General features: G+C 39.3%; 1 protein-coding gene across 1 annotated transcript in view; it reads left to right on the top strand.

Moving 5' to 3' along the window:
* Positions 1 to 1,428: 1,428 nt before the first annotated feature.
* Positions 1,429 to 14,086, top strand: part of GATA6 (GATA binding protein 6) — a 43,847-nt gene continuing 31,189 nt past the window's right edge. The window contains exons 1-2 of the mRNA XM_075316378.1: positions 1,429 to 2,338; positions 11,774 to 11,940. Coding sequence (XP_075172493.1) covers positions 1,468 to 2,338; positions 11,774 to 11,940 — 1,038 coding nt within the window. The 5' untranslated portion in view covers positions 1,429 to 1,467. The remainder of the gene's footprint in view (positions 2,339 to 11,773; positions 11,941 to 14,086) is intronic.

Genomic DNA, 14,086 nt, shown 5'->3' with positions numbered 1-14,086 from the left:
GTTGGCAGAGATACACGTCTAGCAGTCAGTCTGTATGTGGCATGTGAAGAGCTGGGGCTGGCACCCTGGGGAGCAGTGTTTGCAGAGCTGCACGGTCCTGAGTGGCTGCAGTTTGCAGGCAGAGCTGTAAGAGGCGCCTCCTCCTCACACTCCGCACACTTCTGCTCTGCCTCTGGACACTGGCGCTCTGACTGCACTCGGGAGACCCATGGACCCGGCTCTGCATTATTAGGTTTGCATGTTTCTCTCTTTCTAGCTGCAGATTGCCCTTTTAGACTGGTGTCTACACTGGAGGGTGTAAGGGATTCTGGTTTGGATATGGATCTCTGGGGTTTGGTTGGTAATTGCTGTGGAGATAAGGGGTTAAAGTGTAGTAGTGAGATAAAGCTGACTGGGATTCGCACTTGTCACTTCCTTTTTTGCTTGTTCCTTGCTCTCAGGTGAGACCTCAGCTCACACCACAGTCCAGACCCGGGGCATGGGTGAGATGTGAGAGCTGCACTCTGTGAGACTGCTGGTGTTGATAGTGGAGAGCTGCACTCTCAGTGAGACTGCTGGTGTTGATAGTGGAGAGCTGCACTCTGTGAGACTGCTGGTGTTGATAGTGGAGAGCTGCACTCTCAGTGAGACTGCTGGTGTTGATAGTGGAGAGCTGCACTCTCAGTGAGACTGCTGGTGTTGATAGTGGAGAGCTGCACTCTCAGTGAGACTGCTGGTGTTGATAGTGGAGAGCTGCACTCTCAGTGAGACTGCTGGTGTTGATAGTGGAGAGCTGCACTCTCATTGATTGCTGGTGTTGATAGTGGAGAGCTGCACTCTCAGTGAGACTGCTGGTGTTGATAGTGGAGAGCTGCACTCTGTGAGACTGCTGGTGTTGATAGTGGAGAGCTGCACTCTGTGAGACTGCTGGTGTTGATAGTGGAGAGCTGCCATCCCTAAGGTGTGTTGGAACATGTAACCAAAATGTAAACCTTGGGAGGCCCTAAGTAAATGGTGCTGACTGGCACGGAGCTGCTCTGGAGATTGGCTTCCCCGGCTCCCCTCCCATAGGACTGAGTCAGTGTGTGGCTGAGCACAAGGGAGCGCAGCAGAGTCGTCAGCAGAGGCTACAGATGGTACTGCCAGTTACGGGGTGCACTTGATGTGGTTCCCCTTCTAGGTTCTTATTGTATAGCCCGGCCATTGAAGACTTCTTGTATTAATGATTTAACTCCTGAGACGTTCCCCATTGTCTGGTGGGATTGTTAAGGAGTCTGATCCTATTTGCTTCTCGTTTGCATAGGCACAGGACCTTCTGATTGTTTACTTTTTGTTTAGGAGCATCCTGATTAATTGAATTAAAGACATTTAATTGTTTTGTTTTCTAACCTTGTGCTTGTTTGTTCCCTTTTCATCTATCCTCTTTATGGGCTGCGCCTAAAGGACTCGAGGTTCCAAGTCCCCATTTCTTTGCAGCTCCCGACCTGGATGGACCTTCCTGAGGACGCCTGGTCCGATGTCAGGAGGCTCACCGTGGGGAGCTCTTTCTATCCCATCAAAGTAAAAGGAACTGACAGCTCGTCTTCATCTCCGTCTCCCAACTCCCAAGGAGGAGAGCTGAGCTCCACCAAAGCCCACCACCAGCCCGACACGGACAGGAGCCATCCTGCGCAGGAGGGCAGGTCGCCCACCTCCGCCCACCACTTTGGTGTCACTCATCTCTCCAGCTTGCCCAATCCGGAAGATATTATACTTTTTAGGGATTTGGATCACATCAACAAACTGATTTTACCCAACAGAGACTCCAGGTTTAGCGCTTTGCCTGAACCACAAGGGGATATGTACCAAACTTTAGCCATCACTGCGGCTCAGGGGCCAGTCAGCTATGATGGATCTCCTGGAAGTTTTATGCACTCCGCTGCCAGTTCACCTGTTTATGTGCCCACCACCAGAGTTGGACCCATGCTTACAAGCATCTCCTATCTGCAAGGGACCGGACCCTCTCAAGCCTCCCACTCTGTGAACAGTCACTCAGTGTGGTCCCAAGCAGCCTCCGAGAACTCCTCATACAGCAGCAACAGTCCACACACGTCCAGCAGATACCACTACTCTCCCAGTCCTCCCATGGCCAATGGAAGCAACAGGGAAAGTGGCTACAACAATGCCACCATCAACGTGAATGGCAGAGATCAATACACACCTCTCGCTAGATCGCTTAATGGATCTTACCCCAGTCCCTACACATCCTACATGACCCCACCTCTGACTTCAGCCTGGTCCACTGGACCGTTTGACAACTCCATGCTCCACAGTCTTCAAGGCAGACCGACACCAATCCCCATGAGGGGGCATCCTGGAGGTAAGACTACTGCCAAGATACAGCATGGATGCTAGAATGCTGGGCTCTAGATGTGCAGATCTTATTAAGAGACACGTAGTTGTATAATACTGTAATTGTCTCATTGGAGAAGAAAATGATTCTTAATGTTTTATGTTAATGGTTAAACCTAGGCTGAGCTGTATAATGGGCTCCTAGCTGGATAGGCTTATTATACTGCATAACAGGCGAAGGAAACTGCCCTGTGCTGTAAATAACTGTACAAATGGAAGATGCAGAATACTAAACATGGGAATTGTCAGATAAAGGGTGAGACGTGTCCTAATGTGGATCTTTGGCACTGTCGGATAACGACAATATGTGCACATGTATTACCAGCTGGAGCTGCAATGCCTGCTTTATCTAATTTTAAATGCTATTATTGCTCCTTTTAAGTGTGTGTGTGTTCTATCTATATATTATATAATATATATATATATATATATATATATATATATATATATATATATATATATATATATATATATATCTATATCTCTATATATATATATATCTCAAAAAAATAAAGGGAACACTAAAATACCATTTTGTTTAAGTGTTCCCTTTATTTTGAGGTGTGTGTGTGTGTTGAGCTGGGGATTGAAATTGTCCCAATTAGGCTCTTACCTGTATTTTCTTGGGATCATATGTTGCCTATCGCTTTATTAACTATTTAATCTAAATATGCCTAAGAACCTGATTTTTATTTTTCCCAAGGCTGTAAGCTTCCAGTGGCAAGGAATTCATCATGTTTTCGGTTATCATGTCGTGCTGTCTTAGAATGCTTAGACCACTTTACTAGAAGATCCTATAAAATAACAGAGATGGAGACTTGATCACCATCTATTGATACTTCTCCAATGTGCCATTAAATGCTGAGTGCACTAATGGTTCCAGCTGTCAGAGGAACAGGCCATGTTATCATTGTAAAAAGCAATGTGGACAGAAAACACAGTATTTGCTATTAATAAGAAGAATATATTACACATTAATGATTAAGTCATATTTATTATATATACTATACATACTGTGTGTGATAGATAGATATAGATATAGATATATATATATCTATATCTATCTATAATCTATTACATATACATTTTTTTTAATCCCCCCCCCCCCCCCCCCCCTCTGATGTACCAGTGAGACGGCAAATGGATGCTGCGAGAACAGATCCCATAGTTTGCTACCACATATATCACTCTCTTAGTTTACTATGGGTTCATTTCTATTCATCCAGCACATCAGTTTCGGAGTCAGATCAGGGACTCTGCGTGATTTCAATTCCATTGCAGTGAAATAAAATGCTACTGGTGAACACCTGATGACGATTAATACCGCTTTGACATAAATTGTGGCACAATGTGACCCTATGGCAACATGTTTATTATCAGAAGTTGAAGGGGTATTATTACTTAAAGAGCAGTGTCAGATGTGCTTACATGTGAGCAGCAGTTTATCTGAAGACTATCTGCCATCTTGCCCATTAACCTGCTCAACCAAACTGAATCTAAACGTCATATTATTAGATCGGAGGAAATAAGTAGCTGCAAGGAAAATCAGACACCTTATCTTTAATGAGACACAGAATTGTACAGATCAAACTGATTCTCCTTTCCCCTTATCAGCAGTACCAACTGTCCATCATCTGGCCCAACAATCATTGGTGTCTGACTATGACCCCACCAGGGCTCTGATATATGGCTAGCTTAGGATATCAGTTTCTGGTGGCATTTTTATATACTTTAACATTAACTTATAGAAAAATAAAATAATGGAAATCCATAGGAAAATATTCTGTTTTTAATTGTAGGAAATTTAATAGAAAAGTATTGTACAGTCAGCACTATTATACATTAGCCCCTCTTATTGTATGTAGGAGGGGCTATTGCTGAGTGTAGTTTGTTAGTAAACGAGCCTTATACATAAATTAATGATGACCCCTGACAACAGATCTGAAACACAACATGCCCGATCGTTGTTTTTGTAGATGGCTGCAATGTCTTTCACTCATTGAAATAAACCTAAATTCTCAGCGGAGTCCTGAGTTTTCTGCAGGGCTGATGGAGGCAGCTGTCTTATGTATATGGCCATGGTTAGAATTGTGCTTCAAAAATTGGGGGATCAGCCTTAGTTTTTCAGAACTGTCAATAGAATAGACCATTAATAAAAAGATGATTTTTAGGTTTTTAATGCTTGTTTTGAGTTTGTTTTTTTTTTTTTTCTTCCCTTTCCGAAGTCCTGAAAACAAGAGTATAGAAAATGCCATACTCCTATCGTTCTGCGTTTTTGGAAATAAAACAAAATGAGTTGTTCCCCCTTCAGCCATACACTGCTTGAAGGCTCAGGCCCTATGCATTGTCAATAAGCAGAGAACTAATTTGTGGGTATGATTGTTGCTTATGAGCCCAACAGCAATCTATCATTTTCGAAATTTGTGTGTGTGTGTATGTATGCATGTATATAATATATATGTATGTAAAATATATATATATATATATATATATATATATATATATATATATATATATATATATATATATATATATATATATATATATATATCTGGCTCTAGAATTTCAAGTATTTAGATTTTATAAGACCTGCAGCAGAAAAGTGCCAGTTCTAATTTCAGGAAAATGTCAGTTAAATTTCAGTATTGGATTAAAGCAAGCATCTGGCTGTAGCAGTTGGAAAGTAGCAGTAGCAGTGTTCTTCTTCTTTTTTTTTTATTTTTTGTTTTTTTTTTATTTTTTGTTTTCTCCCCCAAAGTGTGTGTGTGTGTGTGTGTGTGTGTGTGTGTGTGTGTGTGTGTAAAACTATCCAATGGAGCTTCAAGACTATAAAATATCCACATCACTAATTTACTTAATTAATAGTGACCATACACATACTACCACTACTGTGCTGCTGATTGGCAGTGAAAATGGCCAGTATTTATAGATCTCAGCAGTATTTATATACAGAATATAAAAGCATTTTGTTTAGCAGAAAGGTCTGGTGTCTTATAATAATAATATAGAATGCGGATTAGTTTTAATTTTTCATCTGTTGCTTGTCTTGACTATAGTTTCTGCAAAAACATCAATGACAATGGGCACAAATTAAAAAGAATCACTTAAATTCATCAAATCTAACAAATTTTCTTTGGAATATTTTGGCAGTCTAAAATAAATAATTTTCCACATATGACCTCTAAATCCATTTATATATTTAGATCCTTACTGAGTTTGTTACATATATTGTGTTAAATTTAGGGCTCATTCAGACCTCTTATGACTCCGACATGTTTTATGCTTTTCATGCATAGAATCTGTACACAATGCAGTTTGTGGCTGTTCACAAGTTGGTTTGTGACTGAGTGATCCGCGCAATAAACGCAGACCTGTCTGTTTTTGGTCCATGTCACAGATCACAGCAACCCATACGAGACTATGGAACTGAAAAATCGCTGACCGCTCATGGATGCCATACATGTGCGATCCGTCGTTAGCAAACATTGTAATAGATAAGGCTGAGTTCACATTTCCAGTAATCATCCGTTAAGATAAATCCAGCAGAGATCTGTTGGCAAAAAACTTGTGCAAAGTTTTTTTTTTTTTTTTTAATTTTTCTTGTCTGTTTTGAAAAACATTGACTTTTGCAGGATTTTTTTTTTTCTTGTTACCATGGGGGTCTAGGGAAACTGATCCGTTAACCAATTGCTACTTATTTTCCATTTGAAACTGATCCAGTAAGCAAAAAAGGATAATTTTAGAATTGAAAGAAAAACTGATGGCTAAATTCAATCAGGTGAGGGATCCGTTTTCCATAGACTCCAATGTTAATAAAACAAAAAAAAACGAAAAAAAAACCAACAATTTTTCCGATCTTAAATAGTTGTCTGCACAAACGTTTTTGATAACACCGATTGCTGCTGGATGCGTTTTAACGGATAATTACTGGACATGTGAACTTGGCCTAAGAAACACTTTATCACCATCAATTTTCTTCCGTAAGAAAAAAAAAAACCATGATAAAGACAGAAATGCTGACAAAAATTGGACATGTATTTGCGTACCAGACAACTCGCTGATGTCTGAATGATTAGATTACTAAACAAAATCTGACAGAAGGGAATATTCACAGAAAGCAGAATTGTTTCACAAGTTAAAAAGGTTAATCTGAAAGGTTTTGTTTGCAGCATGCACATGGATTCCTGCAAGATTCTTCAGATACATAGGCCAGTAGGCGCCATTTCTGCAGTACACCTGCCATGTGTGCACTTCTCATTATTTGTGTACGTAGTCCATGGCAACCACAATAAATATCGCTTACATTGATGGCCACATCTGAATGGGAAATTAATTCGTAATGGTGATGCAGGATTTTTTTTAATTTTATAATGGAAATGTTTTCAGCAGAAAGGCTGGCTTTCATTTATTTTTATAACAGATTTCTTTTCTTCTACGTCAAATGATCCCAATTTAATGTGAAAATGTTTCAACTTTCGATTGCAAAACTGGTGAGGAGCATCGCAAACCACAACAAATAAAATTTTCCGATTCGGCTTCTTAAATAATTTGGAGCAAAAACTGATGTGCAAGATAAATTATCCCATAAGAAACTATGGGATCCGCTCCCACAACTGTTTCCCACTGGCATTTTTGTTGCACGTTACAGGAAAAATGCAGAATAAGTGCAAATAAGGCTTTACTTATAAAGCCATGTAACCTAAAACGGAACTGACAGATTTACCCACATACAGTGATAAAAACAGGGGAACGAACCCCTTGGCTATGACTTTTGGATAATTATCTGTCAGTCAAGAGTTTTGTTCCTCTGTTTTTTACCAATTAAATCTGTCTTAATTGTGAACATCTTGCCACTTATCCAAAAATAAAGGGGTGGGGGTGGGGAAGTGTGGGTGTAATATATATTTTATATAAATTTCTCACTCACACTCCTTTGTATAAGTTGTTCACATAAAATTATAAAACGTTGGGTAATTTTATGGAAATAAAAATCCTGGATATAGTAAACACCAACAGGGATTAAGAGTGGCAAGGATATGGTGTGTTAAAGGGAAGGTTAGATTGTGGGTCCTGTTCTAGTAGTGCCAATTTTTGTATATTGAGGACATAATATTAAGAACAATTATGCTTTTGCCTATATAGCACCATCATATTCCACAGTTCTTTACAGCTATAATCATCTCTGTCCCCATTGGGGCTCCCAATCTGTCTTTGGTGTGTGGGAGGAAATCCAAAGAAACACACATAAACATGGCGTGAACATATTCTTGTAGGAGATTTTATGTTCGTGCCATGTTTGTGTTTCCTTGATTTAGATAGATAGATAGATAGATAGAGAGAGAAATAATAGATATAGAAAAGGAAGAGTGATCCAGGAAATATCAAGAGGTCCGGTTGGCATAAAACAATGGATTTATTGATAGAAAAATAAAATAATATTTATTATTTATTTTTTATATATAATATATAGCAGAGCTGTAAATAGGTTGCAGGAAATAGTGCGTAATGGACAACTTGTTTCGGTGGTATAAGCTGCCTTCTTCACGGTCCAAGCCAAAGCGCAAAATATATATTATTTTTTTTATTATTATATATAGATATTATTATATATTTCTTCTGCATAAAAACAGTAATCAATTCAATCACATTTCCTCCACTGATCTACGGATTTCCTCATTCACCAAAACAAATAATTTTTATTTCATTTACTTATTTAAAAGGGGTGCTGTTAAACATCTCTAGTGTCCCTTGTAGGAGATGGACATATTATACCTGTATCAATGTCAAATCTCATTGGACAAAAAAAATGAACATTTATATATACCGTAAATTTTTTTTTTTTTTTTTTTTTTTGGTCCAATGAGATTTGACATTGATACATAATATTATATCCATCTCCTACAAGGGACACTAGAGATGTTTAACAGCACCCCTTTTAAATAAGTAAATGAAATAAAAAGTATTTGTTTTGGTGAATGAGGAAATCCGTAGATCAGTGGAGGTTTAATTGATTACGGTTTTTATGCAGAAGTAATCTAACAGGTGCCTAATGAGGTCCCCACCTGCGGTAGGTTTTAAATATCAAATGTGCATATTGGGGTATTTCACACAATCTGCCGGGAAGGGAGGGGGCAGAATGAAAGGCCGTATCGGGAATGATTCCCTATCACCACTTCCTCTCCGCTTCTAACCATCAGCCTCACTGATCAGGCTGCAGACTATGGTGCCACTTCCAGAGATTTATTAATGTGGAGCCCACTGACAGTCTGTTTATCATAAAATTCCTCAGAGATTCTTCTTACAGTCAGGCGGGATCAAGGGGGCAGACATTTTAAAACAGAATATTTTTCCTTTTAGTTAAGATTAGAGACTAAGATCACAGAAAATCATTTATTCTGTTCAGTTCAGATAATATTTTAAATAATCCACTTATAGTTTTCAAATATCGTCTGATCGTCCTCTAGGTAAATGGTTAAAATAATTCACAACAGTAGTACAAAATTACTTGTTTGGGCTGTACATGTATAAATAAGAGTCCTATACTATACTGATAAATGTGATTATGGATTTATATACAATTTTATATCCCTATTTGTATATTTTTTTTATTTTGTATATTAGTGCAGGAAGATGTTCAAGATATGAAAGAAGTACATTTATAAGGAAAAATTGCTACAAATTACATAGACATGGGTAGACTATGAATTTGTAACAAATTGGCAGCCGGATGGCTCAGTGGACTGTTGCCTTGCAGCACTGGGGTCCGACTCCTGGGCTCAAATCCCACCAAGGACAAGATCTGCAAGTAGTTTGTATGTTCTCCCCGTGTTTGTGTGGGTTTCTTGAGGGTCTCCGGTTTCCTTCCACACTCCAACGACCTACTGATAGGGAATTTAAATTGTGCGCCCCAATGGGAACAGTGATGATCACATCAGTAAAGCGCTGTGGAATTAGTGGCGCAATATGTGAGTAAAATAAATAAAAAAAATTGGCTAATTTTATATAATATAAAAATACATGACAAACAAAAACTGGCAAATCAAATGAAGTCATATTTCGAGTTAATGTTTTATTGAGCAGTGAATATAACTGTTACTGCTCGAAAGGTCAACTCTTCATAGATCCTGAGAGTTTAAACCTTAACTCGTGTATTTCTGTTATTAGTCATTGCACCACATTGTGCAATATATAGCAAGGACTCATCCAGGTTGTAACAGATAACTCCATTGTCCTTGAAGTGTCTCTACGATGTTATAAATTGCAAAATCTCAGAATAAGTTGTCTTATGTGGGAAAATATATTTAGCTTTATATAGAATGTAATAAATGGCTAGCTGTGTAAGGCTATGTGCACACTGAGTGTTTCTTTGCGTCATCTTTGTGCGTTTTAGGGCTCAAAACTGCATGACTTTGGTTCCCCAGCAAAGTCTATGACTCTTCATTTTTGCTGTCCGCACACAACTTGGACATGTCAATTCTTTCCTACGTTTTTCACCCACCCATGCAATGCATTGGAAAAAACGCAGCCAAAAACGATCCAACGTGGTAAAAGCGCATGCGTTTTTGCCGCGGGTGCTGCTTTTGCGCGTTGAGGCCAAAAACGCAGTGTCAAAAAAAAAACGCTGTGCGCGCACATAGCCTTAAGGTGAAGTCATATGGCACAAACATTGTATGCAATGTCCATTCAGTATAGCGAACTACACTGCGGTGACAGAAATTAGAACATATCCTGAGTTTATTCTTTAAAATGCCAGACGCTATATAGCTGAGAGTTACTGTAATATGCTCTACAGTAAGAAAAGACTGGATATAACCTAGATGGAATGTCTGTTTTATAATAGTCACTTGTTAGTCATATAAAAAGATAATGAATAGAAAAAAAACATTAATTTAGTCGGGGTTTTTTTTTTTTTTTTTTTTGCATAAACATAAGCAGTACTTTGCTATTTTGTTTTCTTACATCTGGTAGATGACTTTTTTTTTTTTTTTCATAGAATTAAAAAAAAAAAAAAAAATTAAAATCCTTGTATGGATTCTGTTTAATATAACGTTGTACCATAATCCTATACAGAATCTTATCTAAATGTGTTCTTTAAATCAGTCATATGCAAACTAATATAAATTCTATACTACATGACAACTGGTAAATAACTAAATGTAATTATATGTAGTATAACAAAATATGTGTAATGATAAAATATTATAGTATTGCCATAAATAAAGAATATGGTATATTTCCAAGATAATAAATAGGTAGATTATGAATATGTAAAAGTAACAGCATTAACAGATGGAATATTAGTTTAGAATAATGTAGATTTTAAATCCTCCCCATCACGGGCAATCTTAATTTTTTCACTTAGTTATTTATTTATTTATTTTTCAACTAAAATGTTAAAATTTTGGGAGAAGTTTTGCGAAAAACGAAGCCCAAAACATTAATTTTATTCATTTTAGCTTTCTATATAGACTTTTTGGTGATATCATTGGCACATACATTCTTCTTCTTTTTCTTTTTTTTTTTTTTATTTTTCTTTCCTCTATTAAAATGGAATGCAATTTGTGTATGTTTCCTTGGTGTGCTTGAACCTGCGGTTGCCTGATGGCTTGTACCTTTTATTGCAATAGAACTGTATTGTAGTATGTAAAGTGTTCTATATAGCACACACAGCTATGCCAGAACAACTCTTCGCTACCTAACAACAATTGTGTCAGTAATTGATAGCAGCATTTAAATAGTTAACAGCAGCTATTTGAGTAAACTGTGATCAATGCTGTAAGGTCAGCGTCACACAGGCGCACGACATGCATGCAATGTGAGTCTCTTGCGTTGCACTCGGCCCAATGTTAATCAATCAGGCAGCTCCTATCTGTAAGTATCATACTGCGATTGTTTGCGAGTCTCAGCTCACTCTCACCCATACAATTCTATGGGTGAGATATACAGACAGACCGGCAATGGAGAGTATCTGTGTCTCTCTCTCACTCTCTCTCCTCCGTAAACTGATTGCAAAATCAGATCACAGTCCCATGACACTTGGCTGACGCTGGCATCAGAGCCTGAACTGAGGGTCATTAATACATTGCATCCGTTGAGAGCCATACGCAAGTGTGATTCAAGCCTAAGTCAGATACTGGATTTGTAACACAGCTGGCAAATGGGTGCGGTTTCAGTTGATAAGCCCACATATAATATGGAGGTCAGATGTAGAACGAGGTCAAACAGAAAAGACAAATTTCGAGTTCTCGTTGGTTGCTATAGTCTTTCATATTCTCATTCTATGGTTATTCATATTAATGTAATCCCACAAATTCTAGTCCCCAGAGCTTTCTCTTTTATATTGATGGCTGCACTGTATAAGCAGGTGCCTCATTGGTGTATAAAATGTCTGTTCTTCCTGCAGATGTGCTGGATGAGCTGCCGGAGAGTCGGGAATGTGTGAACTGTGGTTCTGTGCAAACCCCACTATGGAGAAGGGATGGTACCGGCCATTATTTGTGTAATGCCTGTGGCCTCTACAGCAAGATGAATGGCCTGAGCCGACCCCTCATTAAGCCCCAGAAGAGAGTGGTGAGTGATCTTGTGCCTTATTATACCCAGTAGTATTATTAGTCAGATTCAGTATGTTAGCATTTCCTTTTAATGTCATAAATATGAATATTTTTTCTATATTTAATTGTGTTTTCCAGCCCTAGAGTACAAGTCTGCAGTTACTCTGACTGCAGACTCGTGAACCCTCATGACATTGCTTGCTCTGAGGATTCGCCGGTGCTGGGAGCAAAGGGTGCTTGACCACGCATAAGTGATTTGCGTACATGTGGTCACATGCCAACTAGACGTGCCCAGCCTCTCTCAATGTGAGTGAATTTGATGAGGCTGTGCACGTCTAGTCGGAATGTGACCGGAAGTAAGCAAATTGCAAACTTGCAGTCACATGGCCTGTTAGGATTCACAAGTCTGCAGACTTGTACCCCAAAGCCGGAAAACCCATTCAGTGTATGGTATTTCAGAGGTCTCACAAAAAAAAAAAAATTCTTTGCTTACATTTATTCATTTCCATTTTGGGGGAAATTTTTCTGTGATATACCAATCCACTTGATTTTACACAAATAATAACATACATTTCTGAGCTAGCCATTTATATAATTGTGATGCACATAATCAGCTTCAATCTTTTAAAGGGATATTCCAATCGGTGTTCCTTGTTTCAGTGTTAGATTAAATCCTACAGATGCACCTTAGGCTAGGTTCACATTTCTGTTGTTTTGCTTCAGTCACATGCGTTGCTTAACGCATGTGACTGATGCGTTGTACACTGGATGATGAACAGAATTCATTGTCTGACTCCGTTGTGTGCGGGGGGCGGAGTTCGGGGTGGGTGGAGCCGAGCGGGGCCGTGGCGCTGAGGACATGTGTGTACATGCCGAGTGCGGGAGGGGGCAGAGCCGAGCGGGGAAGTGTCTGCCTCCCTGCACACATCCAGGGTAAATATTTTAGCACTTTTTGCTTGGTTACCCGATATTTACACTGGTTACCAGCGTACACAGCTTAGCGCTGGCTCCCTGCACACGTAACCAGTGTAAATATCGGGTAACTAACCAAAGCGCATTGCTTAGTAACCCGATGTGTATCCTGGTTACGGGTGCAGGGAGCCAGAGAGGGTATGCGCAGCGAAATCCTATGGATTGCGCTGCTCAAAAAAGTTACAGGCTGCGTTCCTTCCGCCCCGCGGTCAGTCGTTCCACGACTAATCAGTCGGGCGGAGGGTGCAACGCAGCATCATCAGTCACAATCCGCTGCTCATATAAGTCTATGGGAACAACGGAATCCGCTAAACTGATTCTGTTGTTTACCAGAGCCGCGGATTGTGACTGATACAATTTAACGGAAGTGTGAACCTAGCCTAAGCTGTCGAAATCTTGAGGCCCCTCCAGCAAATTATTTCCCATAGGGTTTTAACTTTACTAACAAATTTTAAGCCACCAATTAATTTTATTAAATAGAACAAAAATTGTTATTCAAACTTCATTATAACCCAGGAAAGGTAATTAACGACCGTTGACCTCAAGATTAGTCTATATATACTGGTCTGTGTTCCAGAAGCCTTTACTCATGACTATTTTCAGCAAGAATTTTCCTCGGCACTTTCTTGTCCTCCACTCTCCATTCTGGCCATGCACAATCACATAGATGCCCCTCTACTATTTGTGAATATACCAGACAACCGCTGAAACATCAGTTCACTGCCACTTGCTGTAACACTCACATTGGTGGTCCGTTGTTCCAGCTGGCCTCCAATGTGATCCAGCCGGGCTGGCACACTGAAAATAATATTGGATTTGATCTGCAAAGAAATTCAACCTTTGCACAGGTTGGATAGGATGCCTAAGTCCACATTCACATGTTCAGTACTTTACATTAGTATTTGTAAGCTACAACCAGGCGTGGGTGAAAAATACAGACGTGGAGCACGTGTTTCTGCTCTACTTTTATCTCTGTCCCATTCATAGTTTTCACTAACAAATACGAAAGTAAAAAACTTAATGTGTGCACGTGGCCTAATTGGTAATCCGGCAATGCTTAATTTCCAACTACAGGGGGGCAGTGGGCTCCTGAAGGTGGACATTTCAGCCCACTGGTATGGTAGGACCACTTGTCTGAATTGTCTATTCTTCCATGCTGCAAACAGAGGTAGCTTTGTGTGGCACCCCTGAGG

This window comes from Anomaloglossus baeobatrachus, chromosome 6 (assembly GCF_048569485.1).
Source record: "Anomaloglossus baeobatrachus isolate aAnoBae1 chromosome 6, aAnoBae1.hap1, whole genome shotgun sequence".
NCBI lineage: Eukaryota > Metazoa > Chordata > Amphibia > Anura > Aromobatidae > Anomaloglossus > Anomaloglossus baeobatrachus.
Note: the sequence above shows the minus strand (reverse complement) of the source record. Positions and strands in the feature narration are given on the sequence as shown.